Consider the following 27,810-nt stretch of genomic DNA (forward strand, 5'->3'; position numbering starts at 1 on the left):
TTTTGGTCACTGTGTCAATTCCTCCATTTCTCAATACCGCACCTTTCTGTTGAAAAATTAGCTAGCTTGTTGCTTCTGCTGATTTTCCCAGCTAGACATTCCTCTGCCTTGTGCAGTGCTCATGGCTCAGGTGGTGAGTGGCGGCTGACATAGCAGCAGTTTTGCTATGTAGCGGGACTATCGGCAAAACCGATAGAGAAGGGCTAATAGACTAGAAAAAGTCAATATCGGCCTGATATATCGGCCCGGCCGATTATATAGTCATTCTCTAGTGTGTGTGTCTGTGTGTGTGTGTGAGATTGACTAAACTGACAGGACGGGTGTGGTGGACAGGCTACAGTAATCTGCTGGATTCACACAGGCTTTCCCACACCCTGGCTGATGCTACACCACACCAAAACACGCTGCATAATCAACCTTCAGTGAGGACTGACTGGGTGAGATAGTGCAGGTGTGTACACACAAGGAGACTTGTGCTTTAATGCCCTTTTGAGTCCACTCCCCTACCATTTTCAAGCATGATAAAAAAAAAGTGCATTATAGAACAGTGGTTCTCAACCTGTGATAGCCTACAGGTACCCCTGGAGGTACTTGGCCTATCCACAGAGGGTACTGGTAAAATGTACGTGGGGGTACCTCGGGGGTACTCCAGACAGAGAAAAATGTGTAAACAAAAAAAGGTTGAGACAACTGGGTTCCCTTCAAGATATATTAATTGTGAGATCATCTGAATTGTCAGTGAAAAGCAAACTAAAATAATAGATGTCAAAGTAATCCCTGTAAGTATGACTTTATAGAGTAAAAAAATGTCAGCAATAAATCGTTGTACCATGTCAGCACACATACATTTCTACTGATAGCAGTGAAGGTTGTTCTGTTGTTAAGCATAATGACATGACTGATAAAAATTCTAAGTATACATAGCTATATGACATAACAGTGGACAGAACACATCTGATTCGATCGATCACCTTTCAAATAGTTCTACAATTACGAACTGTACTAGCATTCATATACTGAGGGAGAGAAGTCTGTGAGGGAGCAAAAAAAAGTCAACCCAATCAGACGAAAAAATCTAGAACAAGCCTTTGTGGAAGTCCCTCCCTTGAATTTTAGCGAGGTAGAGCTGCTATATGCTCGGACGTCAGAGGGACGATGGTGGAGGGCTGGTAAAGATGGCGGCGCTCTCCGAGGATGGGAGGTATGGACTGAATTGTGGCCGACGGAATGCAGATCGAGTCACCGTATTGCACGTAAAATTGACAGAGACAGCTTTCAGAGCAATAGAGAGCCACCAAACCTGTAAGGTAAGTTGAATGAATGTCTTATAGCTTACGTTATACGAGGCTATCAAAACTGGTGAACAAACTGCCACGCACAGCCAGTTTGAGCTAACGTTAGCTGTCTAGAGCTACATTATCCCCGGCCAAGTCAGTTTTATTCTACTTCAAGTACTTTGGTGAAATAGATGAATATTTGGATGGCAGTTTCGTGTGACATCTTTCGCTAACGATAATTTACCGTATGTTCAGGAGGATTGGCACTGCAGTCAGTATTTGGGCGTTTGGATATGTGTTAAAGAGTTTAACATTACAAGTTTAGCTAGCTAACGTTAGTTATCTGGGGGCTATGAGTGACAAACGTCCTACCTATAAAGAAGTTGGCAGACGTAAACTGAATTTCTGACAATAGTCAAACGTTAGACGGCCAATCTAGTTGAGAAAAAAATATTATCGGATAACGTTAAACGTTACCTGGCAAAATGGCTAGCTACTAACAAAGTAGCTGAAGTGACATTACTCAAATTACAAAATAAATTGGCTAATGTTGAAAGTAGTCAGATAGTTGTCAACAGTTTGTGTTTACTTAGCCACTATCACCGGCTGTTACCATACCATTATAGGGAGTTCAAATCAGTTCTCAATATTAAAAAATATATACCTTACATTTTCACGCCACTATGGTCGATATTTTCTTACGTGTATTTTACCACTTACATTTATCTCCCCCAAAAATCACCTTTTATTCACAAATTATCAAATTCACTCCATTGGCATTGTCACTTCCTTTAATCCGCATCAAATTGTTGGTTTTATACCCCCCCAAAAAATTGGAATGGCAGTAGGCTACACCATATGACATAACTTTACTGTTTTGGCCATAGACCTATCCAGTTGCTCTTGCATTCCACACTGAAAGTTCGTCCATTTTTTACGGCGCGTTATGTTCATGACTAAACTCTTGATTTAAATGTGAATGTTATTTTCTCTAGCTATCTTCCCAGGCGAGTAATTTTATGACCAATATTGCTAATCTTTGTAAGTACACAGTCATGTAGCCTAGGATATGTTGTCGGTTGACTGCGATTTGTTATGAAAACGTTACAGCTAGGCCCATTTTAATATTGATCGGATTATTTGCTGTTTTCCTCAAAATACTATTCACTCGATGACGATTTCTGGTGTTTTCTCGCATTTTACTTCCAATCTGGTGTTCTCCCTTAAAGCTACAGTACTGTACCTTACACAACTTTCAAAATCCCAACATCGCTGAGCCTCTAAATGGGGTCCCGGCTAGAAGGGATCCAGCTTTTGTCAAATTAGCGTCAAATGTTATTTTTCTGTGCATTTTAGCCAACCTTAACATTTTTCTAACCTTAACCTCATTCGCCTAACCTTTTGCGATAATCATCCTAACATGCTGCGTAAATTCTCATAACCTTCTACGAAAAGTAAAATCTACGTTAATTTGACAGAAGCTAGATCCCATCTAGCCATGACACTAACAGTCACTGACTCTTTCCTTTTTAGTTTTACCAGCATAGTGGTTGGTGCGCACACTAAACGATGTGGCATACATAGTACGTGGGTCACACACACTAAGATTCTTAGCGTGGTATAGAGAATCCTGAAGACCACGTATGTCCTGAAGACCAAGTATGTGATTAGATAGAACAAGCTGTGGCTCAAAGCAGACATTTTCAGTCAGGCATTCACACTTGCCATACAGAGTTGAAATATTTAGCCAATAGCCTACATTTTTCATTGAATCCCATTGCTTGTGAACTTCAGAGCTTTAAAGATTTGGCTTTGGTTTTGTCGAAAACCAGATTCCAGATACATTCAGGGTGATGCGATACCATAGAATTAGGAATAAATAGTAATTTAATAGGATTTCTATGTGTGATACAACATCTCACTGGCTTCCTTTCTGGCAAGCTCTCATTGGCAATTGCTGATCACCCTTCTCAAAATATGTCTCACACTACAACAATTGCAGATGTGCTGATAAAAATTGCTGTAGCAGAGGCCTATTATGTCTGGGCCCTTACAGATGCTGTTAAGGAACCAACCTGTAGGGACTAGAGGTCGATCGATTAATTAGGGCCGATTTCAAGTTTTCATAACAATCGGAAATCTGTATTTTTGGACGCTAATATATATATATATATATATATATATATATATATATATATATATATATATATATATATATATTTATTTACACCTTTATTTAACTAGGCAAGTCAGTTAAGAACACATTCTTATTTTCAATGACGGCCTAGGAACGGTCGGTTAACTGCCTTGTTCAGGGGCAGAACAACTTTTTTTTTACCTTGTCAGCTCGGGGATTAGTTTTGCAACCTTCCAGTTACTAGTCCAACGCTCTAACCACCTGCCTTACATTGCACTCCACAAGGAGCATGCGTGACAGGCTGACGACCTGTTACGTGAGGGCAGCAAGAAGCCAAGGTAAGTTGCTAGCTAGCATTAAATGTATAAAAAACAATCAATCTTCACATAATCACTAGTTAACTACACATGGTTGATATTACTAGTTTATCTAGCGTGTCCTGCGTTGCATACAGTGCCTTGCGAAAGTATTCGGCCCCCTTGAACTTTGCAACCTTTTGCCACATTTCAGGCTTCAAACATAAAGATATAAAACTGTATTTTTTTGTGAAGAATCAACAACAAGTGGGACACAATCATGAAGTGGAACGACATTTATTGGATATTTCAAACTTTTTTAACAAATAAAAAAACTGAAAAATTGGGCGTGCAAAATTATTCAGCCCCCTTAAGTTAATACTTTGTAGCGCCACCTTCTGCTGCGATTACAGCTGTAAGTCGCTTGGGGTATGTCTATCAGTTTTGCATATCGAGAGACTGAAATGTTTTCCCATTCCTCCTTGCAAAACAGCTCGAGCTCAGTGAGGTTGGATGGAGAGCATTTGAACAGCAGTTTTCAGTTCTTTCCACAGATTCTCGATTGGATTCAGGTCTGGACTTTGACTTGGCCATTCTAACACCTGGATATGTTTATTTTTGAACCATTCCATTGTAGATTTTGCTTTATGTTTTGGATCATTGTCTTGTTGGAAGACAAATCTCCGTCCCAGTCTCAGGTCTTTTGCAGACTCCATCAGGTTTTCTTCCAGAATGGTCCTGTATTTGGCTCCATCCATCTTCCCATCAATTTTAACCATCTTCCCTGTCCCTGCTGAAGAAAAGCAGGCCCAAACCATGATGCTGCCACCACCATGTTTGACAGTGGGGATGGTGTGTTCAGGGTGATGAGCTGTGTTGCTTTTACGCCAAACATAACATTTTGCATTGTTGCCAAAAAGTTAAATTTTGGTTTCATCTGACCAGAGCACCTTCTTCCACATGTTTGGTGTGTCTCCCAGGTGGCTTGTGGCAAACTTTAAATGACACTTTTTATGGATATCTTTAAGAAATGGCTTTCTTCTGGCCACTCTTCCATAAAGGCCAGATTTGTGCAATATACAACTGATTGTTGTCCTATGGACAGAGTCTCCCACCTCAGCTGTAGATCTCTGCAGTTCATCCAGAGTGTTCATGGGCCTCTTGGCTGCATCTCTGATCAGTCTTCTCCTTGTATGAGCTGAAAGTTTAGAGGGACGGCCAGGTCTTGGTAGATTTGCAGTGGTCTGATACTCCTTCCATTTCAATATTATCGCTTGCACAGTGCTCCTTGGGATGTTTAAAGCTTGGGAAATCTTTTTGTATCCAAATCCGGCTTTAAACTTCTTCACAACAGTATCTCGGACCTGCCTGGTGTGTTCCTTGTTCTTCATGATGCTCTCTGCGCTTTTAACGGACCTCTGAGACTATCACAGTGCAGGTGCATTTATACGGAGACTTGATTACACACAGGTGGATTGTATTTATCATCATTAGTCATTTAGGTCAACATTGGATCATTCAGAGATCCTCACTGAACTTCTGGAGAGAGTTTGCTGCACTGAAAGTAAAGGGGTTGAATAATTTTGCACGCCCAATTTTTCAGTTTTTTTATTTGTTAAAAAAGTTTGAAATATCCAATAAATGTCGTTCCACTTCATGATTGTGTCCCACTTGTTGATTCTTTACAAAAAAATAGTTTTATATCTTTGTTTGAAGTCTGAAATGTGGCAAAAGGTCGCAAAGTTCAAGGGGGCCGAATACTTTCTCAAGGCACTGTATAATTGATGCGGTGCCTGTTAATTTCTCATCGAATCACAACCTACTTTGCCAAACGGGTGATGATTTAGGACTCGTTGCACCAAACCTAACCATAAACATCAATGCCTTTCTTTAAAATCAGTACACGAGTATAGATTTTTAAACCTGCACATTTAGTTAATATTGCCTGCTAACATGAATTTCTTATAATTATGGAAATTATGTCACTTCTCTTGCGTTCCGTGCAAGCAGTCGGTATATGCAGCAGTTTGGGCCGCCTGGCTCGTTGCGAACTGTGTGAAGTCCATTTATTCCTAACAAAGACCGTAATTAATTTTCCAGAATTGTACATAATTATGGCATAACATTGAAGGTTGTACAATGTAACAGCCATATTTAGACTTAGCTCCACCCGTTAGACAAAATACGGAACGGTTCTGTATTTCACTGAAAGAATAAACGTTTTGTTTTCAAAATGATAGTTTCCGGATTCGACCATATTAATGACCAAAGGCTCGTATTTCTGTGTTGTGTTATAATTAAGTTTATGATTTGATAGAGCAGTCTGACTGAACGATGGTAGGCAGCAGCAGGCTCGTACGCGTTCATTCAAACAGCACTTTCCTGCGTTTTGCCAGCAGCTCTTCGCAATGCTTCAAGCGTTGAGCTGTTTATGACTTCAAGCCTATCAACTCCCAAGATTAGGCTGGTGTAACCGATGTGAAATGACTAGCTAGTATCGGTGTTGGAAAATCATAATCGGTCGACCTCTAGTAAGGACCAAATAAACTAACATGTTAATCCGATGGCCGTACAACCTGTATTATCTGGATGCACTTCAGAGATGCAGTAAACGGGCCTCAGGTGCCTGTGATCAACTGAGGCCAGGAGCCCTGGGAAGTTCAATGGACTGTCAACAACAGTTACATAATTCCAGCAACAAGCTAGTCAGACTTGGTGTAGCATATGTTCAGGGCCTAGTTAATAAAATCAAAAAATCCAGATCAAAATGATTTCATTCGAAATTGAGAAACTGGCGCAGTTACAAGCCTGCTAGAGATAGCGGCAGGCAGATAAAAAAAAAAATGTCCACAGTCGTAGTATAGATAAAGCCTGAGCTGGAATGGGAAGCTAGCTTTAGAAAACGCTGAGTAGATCTAGCTTGTTTTGTAGTTAGTATACCCCTCTGGAGTAGGCTAATTCAAGTCTGGGGTTGAAAGGGTGTCAGGCGGTGCTATGGGAAGGAACACCGCCTTGGTGAATAGGCGCTTAGGACAAGCCAATCAAAGTTAGAAAATTAACAGGATCGCGTCACTGTGTCTGACTGGTACAGAACACACAAATACATGATAGACCTAGCAGACATCACACAAGTGTTTTGTATTCTATTGCCTGTTTTTATATCTAAATGGTTTCTGACTAGACCTACTTGCTGCAACGTATATTGCCGTAGGGGGATAATGAAACCTCTATACTAAAATCTACTCCAAGTCCTAGTAGTTAGCCTAGGCCTATATTCTGATGACCCAACAACCTTATTGGAAGTGTAACAGTAGGCCTTGTATGCTGCAATGACCGGCCTACCATCTCTTGCTGACTGAGCAGCCAAAACTGCCTGCTTTTTGTTTCTTTCTCTCTCTCTGATTTGTGTGGGGGCTGAACTATATCTACTGGAGTGGGAAAGCTGCCTAGCCCTGGCACTGTGTGGTGGCATGAAATGTGATCAGGAGTGTGTATGTGTGGACTGGATGGTCTGGGAGTGTGTGTTGGGGGATGGGTGAAATGCTGTGGCTGGTTCTACAAACTTCTGTAGAGGAAACTGTGCCGAATTCAGCATTCAGACCAAATGCAAGAGAACACTGTTTACTTTACAGAACTTTACTCATCGTGGGCTAATGGACTGTAGCTAGCTAGTTTGGTGTGTGTGAAGTGAACTGCACTTTTTTTTAGTGTAAACTATCACTTACCTATTGTTTGAGGACAGATATCAAAATAAAATGGTGATACACGTTTGTTAGGAAATGGCTGAATGATGGGAGTATGGCAACGAGTTTTCTTAGAAGCCCAGAAATAAAACCTTGTGTATTTGAGACTAGGCTTTAGCCTACTCTAAAGATATTTCTGCTGAAGAGCCACAAATATACGCTAACTCATGAATTTTGTGTGGCTTAGGCTGTGTGTTATTGGGATTTTGTTGTTTAGAATTGATGTTGTGAGCTCAGAAAATGGTTTGTGGCCTGTAAGCCCTGCCCAGGAAACAAACTTTGGGAAATGTTCGTATGGTCTGTCCCTGTGCAAGTTTACTTACCCTAATCATTTTCGGTGTACACTGTTAAGGGAAAGTTGCTGGAGGGAAGTTCCTGAAGTTTCAAAACAGCCAGTGAAGAACCTATTCTGCAGTGCCGATGTTTCCTCATGGTGCTACCATTATATTCAACCTGCTGATGTAATTGGAATACATGTGATTTGCTATCATAATCTGACATAAATTCCATTTGCTAATTCTGAGGAAAAGCTGATATTCCTGACCACTTTATTTGAGATGCCTATGATTTAGGCGAGTGGAGTTGCTAATTCCTGCTCGTAATTCCTACTTTTACTCGTCACAAATGTATGAAACTATAAACATGCTAGCTAGCACACCAGTAGGATAGTAGTAACAGAATAGCCTAATTTTGTCACTAAATTAGAAAACGCTTTGGGTGTTTTTCTCAAACACAGCTCAGTGATACTCCAATTGTAACAGAGATTTTCCATCATAATCAGTCAAATGTCAATTTCGCAGTTAACACTTACGTTGAAGATGTCCAATCCCTGTCCTCTCTTTTTCAGAATGTACCGTCCTCGCGGCCAACAATACAATTCAAGGGACTCCAAGGGGTAAGTATGTTCACACCTAATATCTTCATTTTGACTACAGTACTACGGGCCAACCTTGTGGCTGGTAGACTGAGTTTTGTAAATCAACCATGAAAGGTTGAAAAAGTTAACATTTGAGTGCTGAAAATGATGACCAATGTTGTTGAAGACCCAATGATTGTCTTGGTTTCAGTGAAATGTGCATTTGTTCAGCTACGAGGTGTATTTGGTGGCTTGTTGCCTGACTCTTGCTACCCCTCTGAAAGCATCCAGTTAACCCCTGACTACCCTGGCTGTGCACTATGAAGAGTTTAACTCTCCAATGTCCCAAGATCTATAAATACTGCTCTAACAGTCTGCAACTGGGCCCAGAGCACAGGGACAGACTAAGGTTACAAAATGTCCATAAATTCCCTGGTTTTCCCAACATCTAATTTTTGTGGATTCCCAGCATCGGGGGAGAAAGCAGTAAATCCGGAAACCTCCAACCAGGATTTCAGAAAAACCAGGGAATTTATTGAAATTTCCCAGAATGTAGCAACCCTAGTCTGGTACCTGTGCTCTGGGCCCAGCTGCAGACTCAACACACACACTACCAGCAACTTAGACCTCAAAGATCTGCCTGTCATGCAAACACGCATTCATTAATCTGAGATCCCATAGCTCAGATCAGTCTATATTGACAGAGGCAATACACACACATCACTGTAAAGGGATAATGTTACAAGACCATGAGAAATGAGGCCCACTTGAAGTGTTTTTACAGATGGTTCGCTATTTGGCATGACTGACTCTCACATTCAAATATGAGCGAAATCTCTTCCCAGCCCGACGCTATAGCAGTAGAGCAAAATGAATCCCCATTTCACACCCCATTCAGAAAGATTGAGTACCTCCATTCAATTCCTCACTAATGCATACAGCTTGAGGGCAAAGAGAGGCCGTCCTGGTTTTCTGTGGTAAAATGTTTTTACAATTAATTTTCTTTAATTGTCCTTTTTATGTGAACCTCACAGCGCATTAAGATCCCAAGGACTGACTCTCTGGATGGCTCTCAGAACTTTGACTTCTATCTGTCCAACGTGGGCAAGGACAACCCTCAGGGAAGCTTTGAGTGCATCCAACAATATGTGTCCAGGTAAGCACCCTCTGGAACTAAACCGAGCATGCGCCAGTGCTCGCTACTGAAGACTCACCAAACTGGTTCGTTAACTGGAATGCATGTCACTCTGGTGTCAGAATTTGACCATGTCATTGAGCCTTGTTAATGAGGAATTGGTTTAATTGAATTGGGTCCAAGGTGAGAAACCCTGTGCTGTATGACTGAACCCCCCCCCCCCCCCCCCCCCCCCCCCACCCATCCTTTCCAGCTCAGGGACCCCGCACCTGGTGTCCTTGGGGACGGTTCAGGACAAAGTCACGGTGTGTGCCACCAACGACTCCTACCAGGTGACCCGGGAGCGCATGGCGCAGGCCGAGGAGGACAGTCGCAAACGGGGGACCAAGGTCCTCAAGCCTGTGGGCCAGTTCAGAGGCAAGTTCCATGCACTAATCTACTCCCAACAGTAGTATTCTCACAGGCCGGGTCCCACTACTCCAAAATGGCTTTGTTTTCCTAACCTCTCTTTTTGAACCACCGATTCTCTTAAGAACTAGCTTGGTCAAAAGCAATGGAACTTAAAGCCCACTTTTCCATCGTTTGTACCTGACTAAGCCCTTTGGGTTCAGTCTATTAGTGGTTACACAAGGCGAGGGAAGGAGGCTATTTATGAATATTGACACGGTCTGCCAACACAGCCAAATCTGGGTTAAAGTTGCACTCTAAGTAGTGCTTATTTAACAACCCTGGCCTACAGCCCCACTCTCCCAACACACACACACCTGTAAACCAATTGTTTTGCCTTTTCTAATACGCTGCAACTAGATTGAGGTTGGGCAAGTGGAAAAGTAAAAGCTAATCTAATTTGGCCCCTCACTCTGTCACAATCTCCCGTCCTGTCTGGCCGGTGGAGATATGATGGAGATTGAGAGTGTGCAATGTAACAGCTCAGTGTTGATTTAACTGGTCATGCCAAATCTGCCTCTGCTGACCTGGGACTCAGTTCTCCCACAGCAGAGAACCATATACTGAGCTTCACTGGCAAATCGTTTCTTTTCTAGCCCCGAACTGCTACAGAGGTTTTGGTGTCACAGAAATGGCCCTTTTTTTTTTTTTTTTTACCAGTTATAGAACTCTAAAATATGTTCCCCATAGACGTCTTTATATGTGATATATTCTAGTATAAATCTGTCTTGTTCTCACATGGTAACGATCGTGGAGAGGGTGTAGTGGGGCTCTAAAATCCGTGATGACCGAATCACGGAATCCAGAAATTACGGAATTCAACTCGAGTATATATATATATATATATATATATATATATATATATATATATATATATATATATATATATTAATTAAACTTATTCAAATTTGTATTAATATGAACAAAATGCATAAGTGATTTGTATTTTCCTTCATCTTTCTCAAGAGGAAACAGTGTGGACATTCCCCTCTGTGTGTGTGTGAGCATTTGTATAACACTTTGTGTCGTCGTTAGTGATTATGCTAATGCAACCGTTTTCCAGAAGCTGGAAATGCTTTCTCAAAAAAGTAGTCACTCTACCAGGCAGAATGATATCATGATTATTTGCATCAATCCAGTGGTGATTTGTTTAGCAAACTGCAATCACATGTGTGCTACAGAAACACCTCTAACCAAGCAAGTCTCTTGTTGGTGCACACTTGAATAAAAGGATATCTACGCCCCAAAAATAATTATGTTGGGGACTTAAAACACCTAAATCTATAATAAAAACAAGGGCGGCAGGTAGCCTAGTGGTTAGAGCGTTGGGCCAGTAACCGTAAGGTTGCTCGATCAAATCCCCGAGCTGACAATGTAAAAAAAAAAATTGTCGTTCTGCCCCTGAACAAGGCCGTCATTGTAAATAAGAATTTGTTCTTATCTGACTTGCCAAGTTAAATTAAACTAATTGTGATTTTTTTTTTGAGAGCAAAAACATGAACAAATCTGAAACCTATGAAAACAAAATGGAGGAATCAATTGAATTTTGGGAAAAAAACTGGGTAGGGCAAAGCATTTAACAGATTTTATAGGGCCCTAGTGGAGGGGGGGGGGGGGGGTGTTCAGGGCTTACCAGTAGAAATAAACTAACAGTTATCCACATAAATTGGTATTGTCTGTCTAATAAAATTCAACAGTAAGCACATTCTTATCTTTGGTGGGAGGTTTATTCTAATACCTCTTAACGCCACTCTTGAACTATAGTTGACTGCAGGAATCCCTGAAATCTGCTTTACTCGTCGTGGCTCTGAACTTGAAGTCCCACCCACTCAGAAACTTAGTCAGTTAAACCCTCTTTCCCTTGGGAATTCATTTGCATACAATGGCCCAGATGGAAACTGAGAGGGGAGCAGAGGAAAGGGGTGGAGTTTGGGCATGTAACAGCTGGCTCAAATAGAAGCACCCTATTAACATTAGCAAAAATGAGCCCTAACCTGCATTTTCTGGTTTGTTTAGGGTATGTCAGTTAGGTATATTGGTCTGGGACCCTATACAGAGTTTGTCATAAATAAGAGCCTATTTAATTGATGTCATTCAGAGTTTAGTACACTAAACGCATGCATATCACGGCAGACACCATGTAATTATGTTAGGAAACCAACAGACTTGCTGTGTTGTCTTGCAGTCCTTTCTTTATCTCTCACTGTGTAGACTCACTAGGCTGGCCAAATGCTTGCAGACAAAACTCATTCGCAGCTGATGCAAGCGTCATACCTGCCTCAGTCTCACCAGGCTGAGACAGCAAAAATGTGTGTGGTTTGTGTGCTTAGAGATCTCTCGCATGTCTATCAGCATTTGCCCAGACGAAGGGACTAGGGGGCAGACGAGGGTACAAGTTTCTCTCTAACCTTAATCTCTTAAAGAGCTTTAGGTTTTCATGATCACTGAGAACAGTATGACGAGATGTCAAGGCATCCTGACTAAGCAGAAGACTAATGAGCTGGGGGCCAGATTCTATGTAGGCTCTTAATGACATTTACATTGGGAACTCAGTCTCTTCAAATCAGGCTTGTATGATTCAACTTGTACTAGTAGTGCACGGTTAGTTCAAATTCAATCCACATTTCTGAACACAAAATGGTTGCCTAACGACTTTGACCCTCTAGGGTTCCAAGTGTCTGCTGGCTTTTGTCCTTATCTTTCAGTCAGTATCCAATAACCCTATAACATTGTCATGTTGATAAAAAATGTCATTGTGGGATTGACAGCAAGTGACTTAGCTGCTAGTTAGCGAGTTAGTCATTTCTGCTGTAAATGCAATTCTGAGGTATTAACAAGAAAACATTTTAATTGGTCCATTTTAAGCATAAGAGAAACCAAAAAAAGATCAAATAAATAAATTTCTCGTCTGTCTTCCTCACCCCTCTAACATCAGGTAAGAAAGTCCAGATCCGCAAGCCAGCGCCGTCAGGCTCCGAACCAGTTGCGGAGCGCAAACGCTCCACCCCCATCAACCCAGCCAACACCATCCGCAAGTGCCTTGCCAACAACCCGGTGTCCCAGCGGCCCTACCGCGACCGCCTCGTCCACCTGCTGGCTCTGCGCTCTTACAAGAAGCTGGAGCTACTGGCCAGGTTGCAACGGGACGGGGTCAGCCAGAAGGACCGCAGCTCTCTGGGGAGCACCCTGCAACAAGTAAGGCTAGTGCCCTGCAACAAGTAACCAAGAGGGTGGAGGATAGTGTTTCATAGGTAGTTTTTGATGAAACCGGGGGGAGAAGGGGCCAACAAATCTACAGAGCCTTCCCCGAAACTGGTAGGGGAACACATTAGCGCTGATAATCTTTTTTATAATCACGTTTTAAAAAAAAGTATAATAATTACATGCAATATGTGGGTTGAACACACAGAATAAAATAAAGTCCCATAATGGTAGCGACTGCCCATTCCATTATCACTTATTAATCACTTGAATAAGTTGTTGTGATTATTGCATACATTATTTGATTACTATTTCATTCCAAGTCATTTCTATAGAGCTGCTGCCTACGCTGTCCAGCAAAATCATTATTTGAGAAGTTCTTCAACGTAAATAAGGGATGCTTTTATGACTGCTGAATACCAGCTATCAATCACTTGCAGTAGATCATGTATTTTCAGGTAGAGATACCTTGCAAAGCAACTGCTCTCGAGTTAATATTGATCACACGTTCTTCTTTAACTTAGCAGATGTAAAAGAAACACAAACTGGGAAAGTACGAGCACAATGGATTATGGTCATTGTAGTTAGTTTAGCGCAGAAAACATGGTGATTATGTTCACTATTGGCCTTTTGGAAACTACAACTCCCTACTACATCGCACCGCTCGGGCTTGATCTTATTTCTAGAGAAACTGCGCAATGTGCACATTGAGCTCACAGAAAAAAACCTAACAATGACATTCTAATCGTTGAACCGATTAGTTTTAAAAACCGATGTCTGTTAATCGCTCAGCACTAGACCACATAGATAAGATGGTTAGAGCTTGAATAAATAATACGTGGATATATAAAGTGATTCCTAAATATGCACTTAAGTTCATAGATATTTTAAAGTATGAGTAACTGGTAGCACTGTATGAGAAGACACATGTCCCGGTTTGCCCCTAGGAATCTTCACCCTTCTGAAGCATTAGACCACAGAATGCAAATCACAGAGGACCTGTTCCCTTGAGTACAAAGACCTTCATTCACCACTACTGAACATAGCACACAGCAAGAATGAAGCAGCTATACATTAAAGCCATTAGTCGTACACACACAGACAATGTGTGTGTGTGTGTGTGTGTGTGTGTGTGTACACGCACACAGACAGCATGAACCACACATTTATAGATAACATACTCAAACTGGTTTATTTGCCTAAAGCAAATGAGTTGTCTGACTACAATGCTGACTACCCCCTTGCTTGGGGTACATAAAACACAACACACAGGCTCGCTTAGGGATTTGCATAATGTTGTGATGAAGAATGCAGAGACACTGAGTTTGGGGATGAAATGGTAATTAAATGCACTGACTTCATACCCAGGTTGACGCTAGTAGGGCAGGGACCAACAGAAAAGTCTTTAACCCTTAGGATTTGTTTGACTCAAGTAAAGAGGCAAAAATATTACCAGTGGTTGTATTTGTTGCTTTTAATGATCACAAATTATTGGGCAGCACTTTTTTGAAAAGGAACGACTACAAAATTAGACGCTGCTGATCTTGTTCTCGTGTCTGTTTGTCTGCAGGTGGCCAACCTGAACCCCAAAGATAACTCTTACTCTCTGAAGGACTTTGTGTACCGCGATGTGCAGAGGGACTGGCCGGGCTACTCCGAGGATGACCGCGTTCAGGTCAACGGGATCTTGGTTCGGTAGGTCACAACGCATTTGTCTGAATGTTTTTGCGACGTTGCACCCTCCTGAACAGGCCCCTCCATTTTATTGCGAACGGGACTCCGTGTAGCGGCGGCTTACGGTCAGTTGACCCTCTCGTCTCCTCTTTCTCTCAGGAAACTGGGCCTTCCCACTGAGACACTTTCCTCCAGCAGTCCTCTTAAAGACGGCCTCCCGGCTTCCCCACAGGTAACCCCTCAACAGTACACCCTGCTGGACACAAACACTTTCAGTATTACTTGCACAAACCAATGCAGAGCGAACAGACAAGCCGAGCCAAACTAAATGACCAGTTCTGTCCTGTAAAGACACATTTTTATCTTAAACCTATGCAATGAATTGTTTGCTAAGATCAAAAGGAAACATTGGTCATTTATCACTCATTCACCGTAGAAATCCTTGTTTGATGGTTTGATTATGGTCTTTTAGCAGAAGTGCCAGCCCGAGTTGCCGGTTCACTTCACCGACCCCCTGATGCCGAAGAAGCCCCGCATCTCCCATGTCACCAGCCAAGGGCCCCCTGCCGCCCCAACCCCCATCCCCACCTCGTCCTCTAGAGAGCGCCGCGCCCCCCCGAAGGAGGACGACAGCCACCACAGCGCTGCTGCCACCACTAACACAAAGCGCTCGTCTCTCCCAGCCAGTACCACCACCACTGCTGGCCCGCCCCTCAACCACCAACACCTTCCCCCTCCCTCCCAGCTCCAGGTTTCTCAACGCCCTCCCCCGTCGCATCAGTCTGGCCCGGGCTCCAACTCCAACTCGCCCAGCACGCCCGAGGGCCGTGGCACCCAGGACCTGCCCCTGGACCAGAGCTCCACCTGCCTGGAACCCCCCTCACCGATAGCCACCTCCAGCCCCCCGAGCAGGACCACTGACCGTTATGGCCCCTGCATGCCGCCACCAGCCAGCTCCAGTCCCCAAAGCCACCCAGCCCTCACCATCTCTTCTTCATCCTCCTCATCCTCTACCATTATCCCCCCTCCCTCGCCAAGCAGTAGCAAGAAGTCCAAGAAAAAGTCAAAGAAGCACAAAGAGAAGGACCGCGAGAAGGAGAGGCGCAAGGATGTGCGAAGCAGTAAAGGCGATGGCCCTGGTGTCAGCCCCCGAGGGGTGCCGGTTGTGGACGCTCAGAGGCCCAGGAAGAGACACCGCACCAAGGCGGAGGAGAAACAAACGCCAGTCATCCCCGCCAAGAGCCCAGTCTGCCTGGACGAAGGTAGTCTGCCTTAATGTCTTGGTTTGGCTTCATGGTTAAAAGGGAAAAGTGTGCTTGCTTATTAGCGTGCATGGCCCAATTCCCAAAGGTTTCATTTTCAAGTGACGTAGTGGTTGCTTTCAAACCTCGGGAAGGGGAGAAAAAAACACTGCAATAAGTGTGTGCATGCTTTGAACATGATGGCATGCTTGCATTGCCTTGTGTGAGTTGGAGCATGTATGTATATTTTATTTATTTCACCTTTATTTAACCAGGTAGGCTAGTTGAGAACAAGTTCTCAGTTGCAACTGCGAGCTGGCCAAGATTAAGCACAGCAGTTCGACACATACAACAACGGAGTTACACATGGAATAAGCAAACATACAGTAGAAAAGTATATATACAGTATGTGCAAATGAGGTAGGATAAGGGAGGTAAGGCAATAAATAGGCCATGGTGGCGAAGTAATTACAATATAGCAATTAAACACGAATGGTAGATGTGCAGAAGATGAATGTGCAAGTTGAGATGCTTAATGTGAGTCTGGAAGGAGAGTTTACAGTCTAACCAGACACCCAGGTATTTGTAGTTGCCCACATATTCTAAGTCGGAACCGTCCAGAGCAGTGATGCTGGAAGGGTGCGGGCAGTGATCGCTTGAAGAGCATGCATTTCGTTTTACTTGCATTTAAGAGCAGTTGGAGGCCACGGAAGGAGAGTTGTATGGCATTGAAGCTCGTCTGGAGGTTTAGTTAAGGCTGAGATCCCGCTAATGGGATCGATATGACAACAGCCAGTGACAGTGCAGGGTGCCAAATTCAAAACTGAAATCTCATAATTAAAATTCTTCAAACATACAAGTATTTTACACCATTTTAAAGATACACTTCTTGTTAATCCCACCATTGTGTCCGATTTCAAATAGGCTTGACGGCGAAGCACCACAAACGATTGTTAGGTGAGTGCCTATTCACAGAAAAACACAGCCATTTTTCCAGCCAAAGAGAGGAGTCACAAAAAGCAGAAATAGAGAAATGAATCACTAACCTTTGATCTTCATCAGATGACACTCATAGGACTTCATGTTACACAATACATGTATGTTTTGTTTGATAAAGTTCATATTTATATCCAAAAATCTCAGTATTTATTGGCGCGTTATGTTCAGTAGTTCCAAAAACATCTGGTGATTTTGCAGAGAGCCACATCAATTTACAGAAATACTCATTATAAATGTTGATGAAAATACAAGTGTTATACATGGAACTTCAGATACACTTCTCCTTAATGCAACCGCTGTCAGATTTTAAAAAAACTTTACCGGAAAAGCAAACCATGCAATAATCTGAGTACAGCGCTCAGAGACCAAAACAAGCCAAACAGATATCCGCCATTGTTGTGTATCAACAGAAGTCAGAAATACCATTATAAATATTCACTTACCTTTGATCGTCATCAGAACGAACTCCCAGGAATCCGTTCCACAATAAATGTTTGATTTGTTCGATAAAGTTAATCTATGTCCAAATACCTCCTTTTTGTTAGTGCGTTCAGCACAGTAATCCAAATTCATGACGCACGAGCAGACAGTCAAAAAGTTCTGTTAGTCTGTAGAAACATGTCTAACGATGTATAGAATCAATCTTTAGGATGTTTTTAACATAACTCTTCAATAATGTTCCAACCGGAGAATTCCTTTGTCTGTAGAAATGCAATGGAACAGAGCTCGCTCTCACGTGAACGAGGGTCACCAGCTTGTGGCTTTCTGGCAGACCTCTGACTAATTCCCCCCTCTTTCACAGTAGAAGCATCAAACAAGGTTCTAAGACTGACACCTAGTGGAAGCCTTACAAAGTGGAATATCGGTCATATTGCACTTCCTATCTTCAATAGGGAATGAGTTGAAAAACTACAAACCTCATATTTCCCACTTCCTGGTTGGTTTTTTTCTCAGGTTTTTGCCTGTCGTATGAGTTCTGTTATACTCACATCATTCAAACAGTTTTAGAAACTTCAGTGTTTTCTATCCAAATATACTAATAATATGCATATATTAGCAACTGGGACTAAGTAGCAGGCAGTTTACTCTGGGCACCTCTGGGATCCTTATTCATCCAAGCTACTCAATACTGCCCCCAGCCATAAGAAGTTAACAGTGTCCAAAGAAGGGCCAGAGGTATTCAGAATGGTGTAATCTGCATAGAGGTGGATCAGAGAATCACCAGCAGCAAGAGCGACATCATTGATGTATACAGAGAAAAGAGTCGACCCAAGAATTGAACCCTGTGGCACCCCCATAGAGATTGCCAGAGGTCCGGACAACAGGCCCTCCGATTTGACACACTGAACTCAATCAGAGAAGTAGTTGGTGAACCAGGCGAGGCAGTCATTTGAGAAACCAAGGTTCTTGAGTCTGCCGATAAGAATTGGTGATTTAGTGTCCCAGAACCTTTTTGAGTTTGTGCTACAGGATGCAAATTTCTGCTTGAAAAAGCTAGCCTTAGCTTTCCTAACTGCCTGTGTATATTGGATCGTAACTTCCCTGAAAAGTTGCATATCACGGGGGCTAGTCGATGCTAATGCAGTACGCCAATGGATTTTTTTGTGCTGGTCAAGGGCAGTCGGTCTGGAGATAACCAAGGGATATCTGTTCCTGGTTCTACAATTTTTGAATTGAATGCTTATTTAAGACTTTGAGGAAGGCACTTTTAAATAATAACCAGGCATCCTCTACTGCCAGGATGAGGTCAATATCCTTCCAGGATTCCTGTGCCAGGTTGGTTAGAAAGTGTTTTAGGGAGCGTTTGACAATGATGAGGGGTGGTCGTTTGACTGCAGACCCATTACGGATGCAGGCAGTGATCGCTGAGATCTTGGTTGATCTTGGTCTTACTATCCAGGTATCTCTGCAGTAGATTGCAACACCGCCCCCTTTGGCAGTTCTATCTTGTTGGAAAATGTCATAGTTAGGGATGGAAATTTCAGGGTTTATGGTGTTCTTCCTAAGCCAGGATTCAGACACGGCTAGGACATCCGGGTTGGCAGAGTGTGCTAAAGCAGTGAATAAAACAAACTTAGGGAGGAGGCTTCTAATGTTAACATGCATAAAACCAAGGCTTTTACGGTTACAGAAGTCAACAATTGGGAGCACCTGGGGAGTAGGAGTGGAGCTAGGCACTGCAGGGCCTGGATTAACCTCTACATCACCAGAGGAGGAGTAGGATAAGGGTACGGCTAAAGGCTATCAGAACTGGTCGTCTAGTGCGTTCGGAACAGAGTTAAAGGAGCAGGTTTCTGGGCGCGATAGAATAGATTCAAGGCATAATGTACAGACGAAGGTATGGTAGGATGTGAGTACATTGGAGGTAAACCTAGGCGTTGAGTAATGATGAGAGAGATATTGTCTCTAGAGACGTTTAAACCAGGTGATGTCACCGTATATGTGGGAGGTGGAACTAAGTGGTTGGTTAAGGCATATTGAGCAGGGCTAGATGCTCTACAGTGAAATAAGACGATCACTAACCAGGACAGTAATGGACAAGGCATATTGATATTAGGGAGAGGCATGCGTAGCTGGGTGATCATAGGGGTCCAGTGAGTGGTTGGGCTGGCTGGAGATACGGCAATTCAGACAGCTAGCAGGCCGAGGATAGCAGATGGGCCTTAGAGGGATGTCTCGACGGAGGAAAGTCTGTTTTAGCCTCCGCGTGCAGTGACGTCGATAGATCAGTTGTGATGGATTAGTAGTGTTCCGAGTAGCAGAGGGGTCCAAGTCCAATTGGCAAAATAGGTATAGTGGCCCAAGAAATTGGCCGATGGCTCTATTCAGCTAACAGTCCAATATGCTCGAGACAGCTAGCGGGCTGTGGCTAGCAGATGGGCATTCAGTTGACGTTGCGATGTTGGGGCCAGTTGAATACCCCCTCAAGCAGATTACGTCGTAGTCCAGTCGTGAAGGATTGGCGGGGTTCCCTGCCCCTTCCGGCAGTTGAAGGGGTCCGGGTATTGTAGCCCAGGAGGGCCTATAGGATGGGCTAGCTCCAGGCTAATTGGTGCTTGATTTCAGCTAGATGATTAGCCAGGAGTAGTCACTCGGATAGCAGCTAGCTATCTGCGATGATCCAGGTGAAAAGGTCCAGAGCTTGCGGTAGGAATCCGGGGATATGGAGAGAAAATAGGTCTGGTATGCTCTGGTTTGAGTCGCGTTGTTCAAACTAGTGAGAGCTTTTCGAGCTAAAGGTTAGCTGATGACCGCTAGCAGTGGTTAGCGGTCACAATTTAGACATGGATAGTGTGTGTGCTATTCAATATTAGGAAAATTTTCTTAATGTTTTGTACACTTGTTTGTGTGTATATGTGAATTAACGTAGTCAAAAGTTTTGTATTTCGTCCCATATTCTTAGCACGCAATGATTACATCAAGCTTGTGTCTCTACAGTCTTGTGGGATATATTTGCAGTTTGTTTTGGTTGTTTCAGATTATGTTGTGCCCAATATTAAATTAATGGTAAATAATGTATTGTCATTTTGTCACTTTAATTGTAAATTAATAGAATATGTTTCTAAACACTTCTACATTAGTGGATGTAACCGTGATTACGGATAATCCTGAATGAATTGTGAATGAGTGAGAAAGTTGGAGGCACAAAGATCATACCCACAAGACATTAACCTTACCAATAACGGGGGAGGTTAGCATTTATTCGGGGTTTGATATTTAGTAGGTAGTATTTAGTATATGATATTAAGGTGGTCAAAGAATGACCTGCCCTGAGCAGCAGACTCAGAAATCAGTCCATTTGACTCTTTGTTCTGCCTCTAACAACTGTTTCAAGACCAGTACTTTTGAATGGCTCATAAATTTAAGGCTACCACTAGTGAAGAGAGCTGTTCGGCTGTCAGTTGGTTATGGAGAATAATTGTCTGATGTGTCTTTGCTGTTCCCCAGACACTAAAGAGAGGCCAGTCCACTCGTCAGACCTATCCTCCACCACTGTGATGCCAGATTACATAAGGTGAGTACTACCCCCTTTTTACTTACTTAATACTCTTTGTTCCTATGTGGGACATAAGGCTTCCACAGAAGAGCACCACTGCAACCAATCATCAGCCTTTTGGGGGATGGTATCTCCTTTTTTACCCCTCTCAAATACACATGAAGGACCTTGTGTGTCTCCTTGTCGCTGACCTGTGCTGCTGTCCCCCTACAGTAAGTACACGGCAGTGGTGTCTATGGACCAGAGGCAGAGCTACAAGGACGAATTCAATGCCGAGTATGAGGAGTACCGCGTCCTGCATACCCGTGTGGAGAACATCACCCGCCGCTTCCACCATCTAGACAACGAGTCCAGGAGGCTGCCTCCCGGCACCAAAGAGTACCAGGTCAGATTATAACAAGCTACACCACAATACAAGGAGAAAATATTACAAACTTCACCACCAGATCAAATTATAATAAACTACACCAAAGAGTACCAGGCCAGATTCTACCAAACTTCACCACCGAGTAATGCTGCATTCATGTGCTCGTCGGAAATGCAAAACGTCCCAATAAGAAGTCCGACATGATTGTGTTCCAAGTGCTTTTGAAGTCAGAAGACGATTGTTCTACCAATTTGATTTTAGCTAGCTAGATAAGATGGCTAACATTGCTAATAATGAAGTTAGCTAGCTTGCATTGACAATATGGTCAAACTAGCTACATATTTTTATTGAAAAGGTGGAAGGTCAGTGGTGAAACATCGCAACTCGGGTAGCAATATTTTCTTTTGAGTTTCCCACTAGTAATTGCTACTTGGAGGGTCGTTAAAGTGAAACGTCAGTCGGAATTGCCAGTAACTCTGACAGCACCATTAGTACCAGGTCTAAATATAACAAACTACACGAGTACCAGGTCAGTTTTTTTTTTTTTTTTTTTTTTTTTTTTAATGTATAGGAAAATGTCAACACATTTTGCTCATGTAACTGTAAGCATTGTTTGTACTTTTTCAGGAAGTACATGAAGAAGTGTTGCAGGAGTACAATAAAATGAGACAAGTAAGTAAAACAAATAATGCAGTATACACTGAAAAAAATATAAATGCAACATGCAACAATTTCTAAGGTTTTACTGATTGAGGAAATCAGTCAATTGGAATAAATTCATTATGACCTGGTCTGTGGACTTCACATGATTGGGAATACAGAAATGCATCTGATCACAGATACCTTTAAAAATATAGATATATGTGTTTTCAATGGATGTGCGAAGTTGCTGGATGTTGACAGGAACTGGAACACGCTGTCGTACACGTCAATCCAGAGCGTCCCAAACATGCCCAATGGGTGACATGTCTGAGTATACAAGCCATGGAAGAACTGGGACATTTTCAGCTTTGTGTACAGATCCTTGCGTCTTGGGGCCGTGCATTATCATGCTGAAACATCAGGTGATGGCGGTGGATGAATGGCACGACAATGAGCCTCAGGATCTTGTCACGGTATCTCTGTGCATTCAAATTGCCGTTGATAAAATGCAATTGTGTTCGTTGTCCGTATTTTATGCCTGCTCATACATAACCTCACCGCCACCATGGGGCACTCTGTTTACGACGTTGACATCAGCGAACTGCTCGCCCACACCGCCATCTGCCCGGTACGGTTGAAACTGGGATTCATCTGTGAAGAGCACACTTCTCCAGTGTGCCAGTTGCCATCAAAAGTGAGTATTTGCCCACTGAAGTCTGTTACTACGTTGAACTGCAGTCATCTCAAGACCCTGTTGAGAACGACAAGTACACTGATGAGCTCCCTGAGAACGTTTCTGACAGTTTGTGCAGAAATTCTTTGGTTGTGCAAACCCCCAGTTTCATCAGCTGTCCAAGTGGCTGGTCTCAGACGATCCCGCAGGTGAAGATGCTGGATGCGGAGGTCCTGGACATGCGTGGTTACATGTGGTCTGCGGTTGTGAGGCCGGTTGGATATACTACCAAATTCTCTAAAATGGAAGAGAAATGAACATTCAATTATCTGGCAACATCTCCCTCAACTTGAGACATCTGTGGTGTTGTGACAACTGCACATTTTTAGTGGCCTTTTTATTGTTCCCAGCACAAGGTGCACATGTTTAATGATCATGGTGTTTAATCAGCTTCTTGATATGCCACACCTGTCAGATTATCTTGGCAAAGGAGACATGCTCACTAACAGGGATGTGAAAGAAATGTGCATATGGAACATTTCATGAGCTGAAATAAAAGTCATAACCAGTTGTGGAAGGAAGACTTGAAACTTGTTTACAGCCAAAGGGTTGGCTAGCTATCTGGCTTACTCGCTGTGCATTAGTTAGCTTATGTGACCAGTGCTAATTGCTAGCAAACCACTAATGACTCTAGCTTGTTAGTGTCACAAAAATGGGTGAACCAAGGGTTAATATTAGTGGGAGCTTTTCAACATTACCTAGGTTGATTTGCTTGGCTGAGTCAGCGCAGGGCGGCCGCCAACAAAAGCAAGCATTCTGTACACTTCAAGGCACTGCGTTATCAACCAAACACAGCGTTGGAACTTTGAACAGTCAAATAAAAGTAAATAAACACAAACCTTTTAAATGGCTTTCTCATGTAACATATTATGGAGTCTCTAATTTCTTTGTGTGTCTGTCACCCTGCAGCACAGCCCAAACTACCAGGTGGAGAAGCAGCGCTGCGAGTACCTGCACAACAAGCTGGCCCACATCAAGCGCCTCATCGCTGACTTTGACCAGCGCAGGGCCCAGTCCTGGCGCTAGAGCACCAGCTTCAAGACCACAGTGTTGAGGTGGTTTAAGGGGTGGGCAGAGCAAGGGGAGTCCAACTGGCTTTTATTTATTCAGACCCCTCTGCCACCGCTTCCTTCCTTTACCCTTTCTACCTTTTGATTCCACAGGCTGCAGGAGGCTACAGTACACCATCTTAAAATTCTTATTCACTGCCCCCCCCCCCCCTACCTTTTCTCGTATTGGTTTCTCCTGGACCTCCTCTCTCTTACTACAACACTGGTCTAGAGGAAGGGAGTGGTAGTGAGGGGGTGGTAGGGCAAAAATACTTAACGCTTCTTACCTTTTGAAGGACTTATCCCTAAAAATGAACAACAAAAATTAAACTTATTTTTGAAAGCAGAGAAAATATTATACTTACACTTGTATTTAAGTAAATAAAGAGGGAGATCTATTTATTTTGGACTGTTATGATGGAGGAGCGGTCCACAGATGATTTATTGTTTAAAAAGTTTATATTTTCCAAAAGCAATGCAAAAAAACATGGGCCTTATGTGTTTGACTTTATGAAGCCATTTTGCACGTGAGAGGAGATCCCATGCTGCATCCCAGTGGTCCAAAGTGGCTCATCTTCATTGTAAAGTAGGGGGCTCAAGGAAAGGAATCCACTTGAGCAATTGAGATGTAACACCAATGTGTGTGTGCATGGGTTATAAATGGCTTATAATGGGGGTGGGATGGGTAAATTAGGAGTATCCGTCCCCTGACAGCAGGGGCGTGCTACCCTGAGCACCACCAGTGTTTCTGCCCTCAGTGCAAAAGGGTGCCTTAACGTGTTTAGTTTACACTGCAATGTCGAGTCGCTGAGACTTCTAGGGTCCCCGAGACACAGTAAAGAATATGTCTGAGGTTAGGTGGTACCTTTTTGAGAGGTGAGGGAGTATCAAGAGGGGCTACAAAGGTCAGGGTGGTTTGTGTGTGCGTGAGTGTGACCTGTGTATGGGTGGGCGCCAATGTTAAACGGGGGGGGGGATTAACGGGTTGGGGCGAAAACACAAGTGGGGAAAGAAAAAAGTAAAAAAAAGCTGCTTTAGTCTTTGTTTGAAGAGCCAGAGCCCTCAGGATCAACCTGGCTAAAGTTACATGTTCTTAATTGGGAGGCTGTTCTAGAGTAGCAAATCTCTAGGACTACAGCGTTGCCTCGCCAGCTTATTTAAAGGAAAACAGGCTGTGTTCTGTTTGACGAGGAAAAAAAAAAAAAAAGAATGCATCCACCTGAAGACAAATCTGTATTACGATGAAAAATGTATTATTTTCTTCTCGATTCCAGTTTTGGCAGTGCAGCAGAACTATGGAAGAACGACGATTTAGCGTTTCTGTTTTAGGTTTTTGAATTAAACTCATGCTGATTTAGTTTGATGGATGGGTTATGAAAATCAACTTTTGAGTCTTTATTTCATGATCTCGTTAATTAACAAGCTCCTTTGAGCTCAAGGGAAACATTATGTTTACAAACCTGTGTTAGAATGTTTGCCCAAAAATGTGCTGTTCTGGTATTCCAGTGGGGCATCTACCTACCAGTTGTCACACTGATACCAGAGACAGGATATGAAATGTATTCCCTGGAAAATTGCTTCTTTTTTTTTGTTCTTTTTTGGGGGGTGGAGATATTCTAATACTTCTTCATTTGAACTTTTTTTCTGTTTCAGGGGGGTGGGGGGTATAAAAAAAATATAATTATATATAATTGTAAGAAGCTGAAGATGCAAACTTGCTGCAGTATGGTGTAATGTAAGTCTGTGATAGAGCTCATATCAACTGTCGTGAAATGATTGGGGCTTCCTTTGAATGGGCCAGTCTCTGCAGCAGACCGACTCTTTCCAGAGGTAGTGTCACTTTTTAAAACAGGAGCTTGGCTCTCTCCAGTCACAAAAGCCAACTATATTTCAGTGTTGCTGTATTTCAATTTAATAGTCAAACTCCTATCAGGACCATGAGCTCAACATGCTTAAGAGGGATTTGTAGACGTGAAAAATACTTATTTGCAGATCCTGAATAATTGTGACACTCGTGAGTCCCAAGAGGAGTACTGAAGTACAGGGTCCATTCCCAGGAAAGTGGGTACTTGGTCGGAGCCTCACTCAAATAACTTGTGTGATGGGCTGCTTTTATTTTATTTTTTCCCCTTTTCCCATAACTATTGCAGTCGTTTCCCAGAATTTGTGAGTCACCCAAGGTTGACCCAATAGCCAAAATGTACGCTAGGCTGCACACAACTCCCAAGGTCTAGTCTGTCTCACTGCCCCCCCCCCTCCCTCCTTTTTTAAAGACAGCTCTGTAACATAGCTGCATTGCTGCTAAGCCCCACTCCCTTCCAGCCCCTCTGAAGCAGTAAGCCACTCTGCTAATCGCTAATCGTTCTCATACTGCGGCTCAGGGAGAGGCTGTCCTCGCCGCGACCCCGCAGGCTAATGCCCAGCTAAAGGAGCGTCCGCCAGGAGATGGGTCAGAGGACATTTAGCGGGGTCTTAACATGGCAGGCCGCTAAGTGACTCATCAGTACTGCGGGAAGCAAGGAGGAGGGCTGAGAGCGCAAAAGTAGAGGAGTTGTTTTTGTTATGTTGGGGGAGGAGGGGTCAAGTTTTAAGGAGAAAGGGCAAACAAGTGTTAAACACCATTTCAAAACTGTATGAATTGTGAAGGAGTGGTAAACCTGCCCACCTGAAAATGCATTAAATCAGTACAATAAAAGCCAACTTGGTTCTACATTGAATGTTGTGGAGTGTTTCTTTATTATTATTCATCCATTTCTTTCCCATGTGAAATGACTACTGTCCTCCAACAGGTCCCATGTTATGGTCAATAAGTTGTGTATTGACATGGATACATATTAGTGTCATGTACCCCCAGCACAATGTAAAGTGCCTTGAGGTTAAATGTGCCATATAAATGCAACCCATTGTTAAGGTGGGTTGGATGCTTTAATGTTGATAGATTATTGCGGCTAACAAGACTTCACATTTATGTCTCACCATGATTGGTGTGAAAATCATGCTGTTGAATGATTGTTCCGTCAGTATGGCCTCTGAGCTGATAGGAACTTAGACTGTTGCAAGCTGGGAAGATGCTCCATCTTTGTAAAGGTATCCAGATCCGGCACTAGTGCGCACATGGAAAAGTCATTTGTTTGAACAGTCGCAAACAAGTTGGATTGTACCGGGAAGCTCTTGGCAATGTTGTGGTCTGGGGGGGAGACTAGCAGAGCTGGTCTAAGTTTGAATGGACAAATGCACATTTCCTTCCAAATGTCAGTGACTACATTAATATTTCAACACATGCATGTGCCTGCAATTTTATACATTCCAGGGCAGAGACAGTACTTTTTCCATTTTATAATTAAATGTTAACTATTGTAAGAAGTGGTTTGGTGAACCATGTGACGAGTAATCTTGCCTGAAAACAAGCTGTCTCCTTGAGCAAATGCCTACAGGCTTTAGCTCTGCGTGCTAACAGACATGGCACGCGGGTGACCCAGGTTCAAACCCAGTCTGTCACATTGGTGCAGTGACTTGGATTCAGTCAGTTGATTCAGAGAGGAGGTGGTTAAAGAAGGGTGAAGTGTAGCAAAGGTAGTTTGGTTTGCCACACTCGGGACACGTAACCTTGCCTGAGGACTTCGGTTCGCTCCCCCAAACAAAGTCTTGTGCAAACCCCAATCGCTTGCACTGGCAGCAGCCTTGCTCTTAACACCTGAATCAACTAATCACGGTCCTGATGATCGCTCAATGTTAACTCATGTTGCTGCTTTGCAAGGAAAATGAAGGATATATCTTAATTTGGCCGCTCAAAGTAGTATTTGGTTTGAATCCAAGATTATGGCATTCAGTCTTCCATGACCTGAGATGCCCCATATTTGTTGAGATGTCATCAATGCAACAGTATCTGAGATCTCTGCAAATGTGATTAGGGAATACCGCATTGAAAGACCATCTGGGGAAGAGCAAGTGTTGTCATACTGTTATCTGATAGGATCTGGCATCTGTGTGGCTCCATAATCGATGGCAGCTACTCC

At 43.0% G+C, this 27,810-nt stretch overlaps 1 protein-coding gene across 2 annotated transcripts; it reads left to right on the plus strand.

Annotated features, from left to right (window-relative positions):
- Positions 1-1,118: 1,118 nt before the first annotated feature.
- On the plus strand, positions 1,119-26,511 carry LOC110493997 (RNA polymerase II elongation factor ELL2). Of its 2 annotated transcripts, none has more exons than XM_036949995.1 (12): positions 1,119-1,307; positions 8,301-8,348; positions 9,344-9,465; positions 9,698-9,861; positions 12,827-13,086; positions 14,663-14,787; positions 14,926-14,998; positions 15,242-16,028; positions 20,955-21,021; positions 21,217-21,388; positions 21,998-22,042; positions 23,655-26,511. In XM_036949995.1, the coding sequence occupies exons 1-12, from the start codon at positions 1,134-1,136 to the stop codon at positions 23,769-23,771; spliced, it is 2,154 nt and encodes a 717-aa protein (XP_036805890.1). In that variant the 5' UTR covers positions 1,119-1,133; the 3' UTR covers positions 23,772-26,511. The 2 variants fall into 2 exon arrangements, with proteins under 2 accessions (XP_036805890.1, XP_036805889.1); XM_036949994.1 differs by having other exon boundaries at positions 1,123-1,307; positions 15,239-16,028.
- The last annotated feature ends 1,299 nt before the right edge of the window (positions 26,512-27,810 follow it).

Source organism: Oncorhynchus mykiss, chromosome 17 (assembly GCF_013265735.2).
Source record: "Oncorhynchus mykiss isolate Arlee chromosome 17, USDA_OmykA_1.1, whole genome shotgun sequence".
NCBI classification, from domain to species: Eukaryota; Metazoa; Chordata; class Actinopteri; order Salmoniformes; family Salmonidae; genus Oncorhynchus; species Oncorhynchus mykiss.

What these genes read in the sequence shown, in the direction of transcription:
- LOC110493997 (XM_036949994.1), top strand. Translation starts at nt 1,134, where the DNA reads ATGCTCGGACGTCAGAGGGACGATGGTGGAGGGCTGGTAAAGATGGCG. An exon ending in ATCCAACAATATGTGTCCAG is followed by an intron (nt 9,466 to 9,697) that starts GTAAGCACCCTC and finishes CATCCTTTCCAG; the next exon opens with CTCAGGGACCCCGCACCTGG. An exon ending in GCCTCCCGGCTTCCCCACAG is followed by an intron (nt 14,999 to 15,238) that starts GTAACCCCTCAA and finishes ATGGTCTTTTAG; the next exon opens with CAGAAGTGCCAGCCCGAGTT.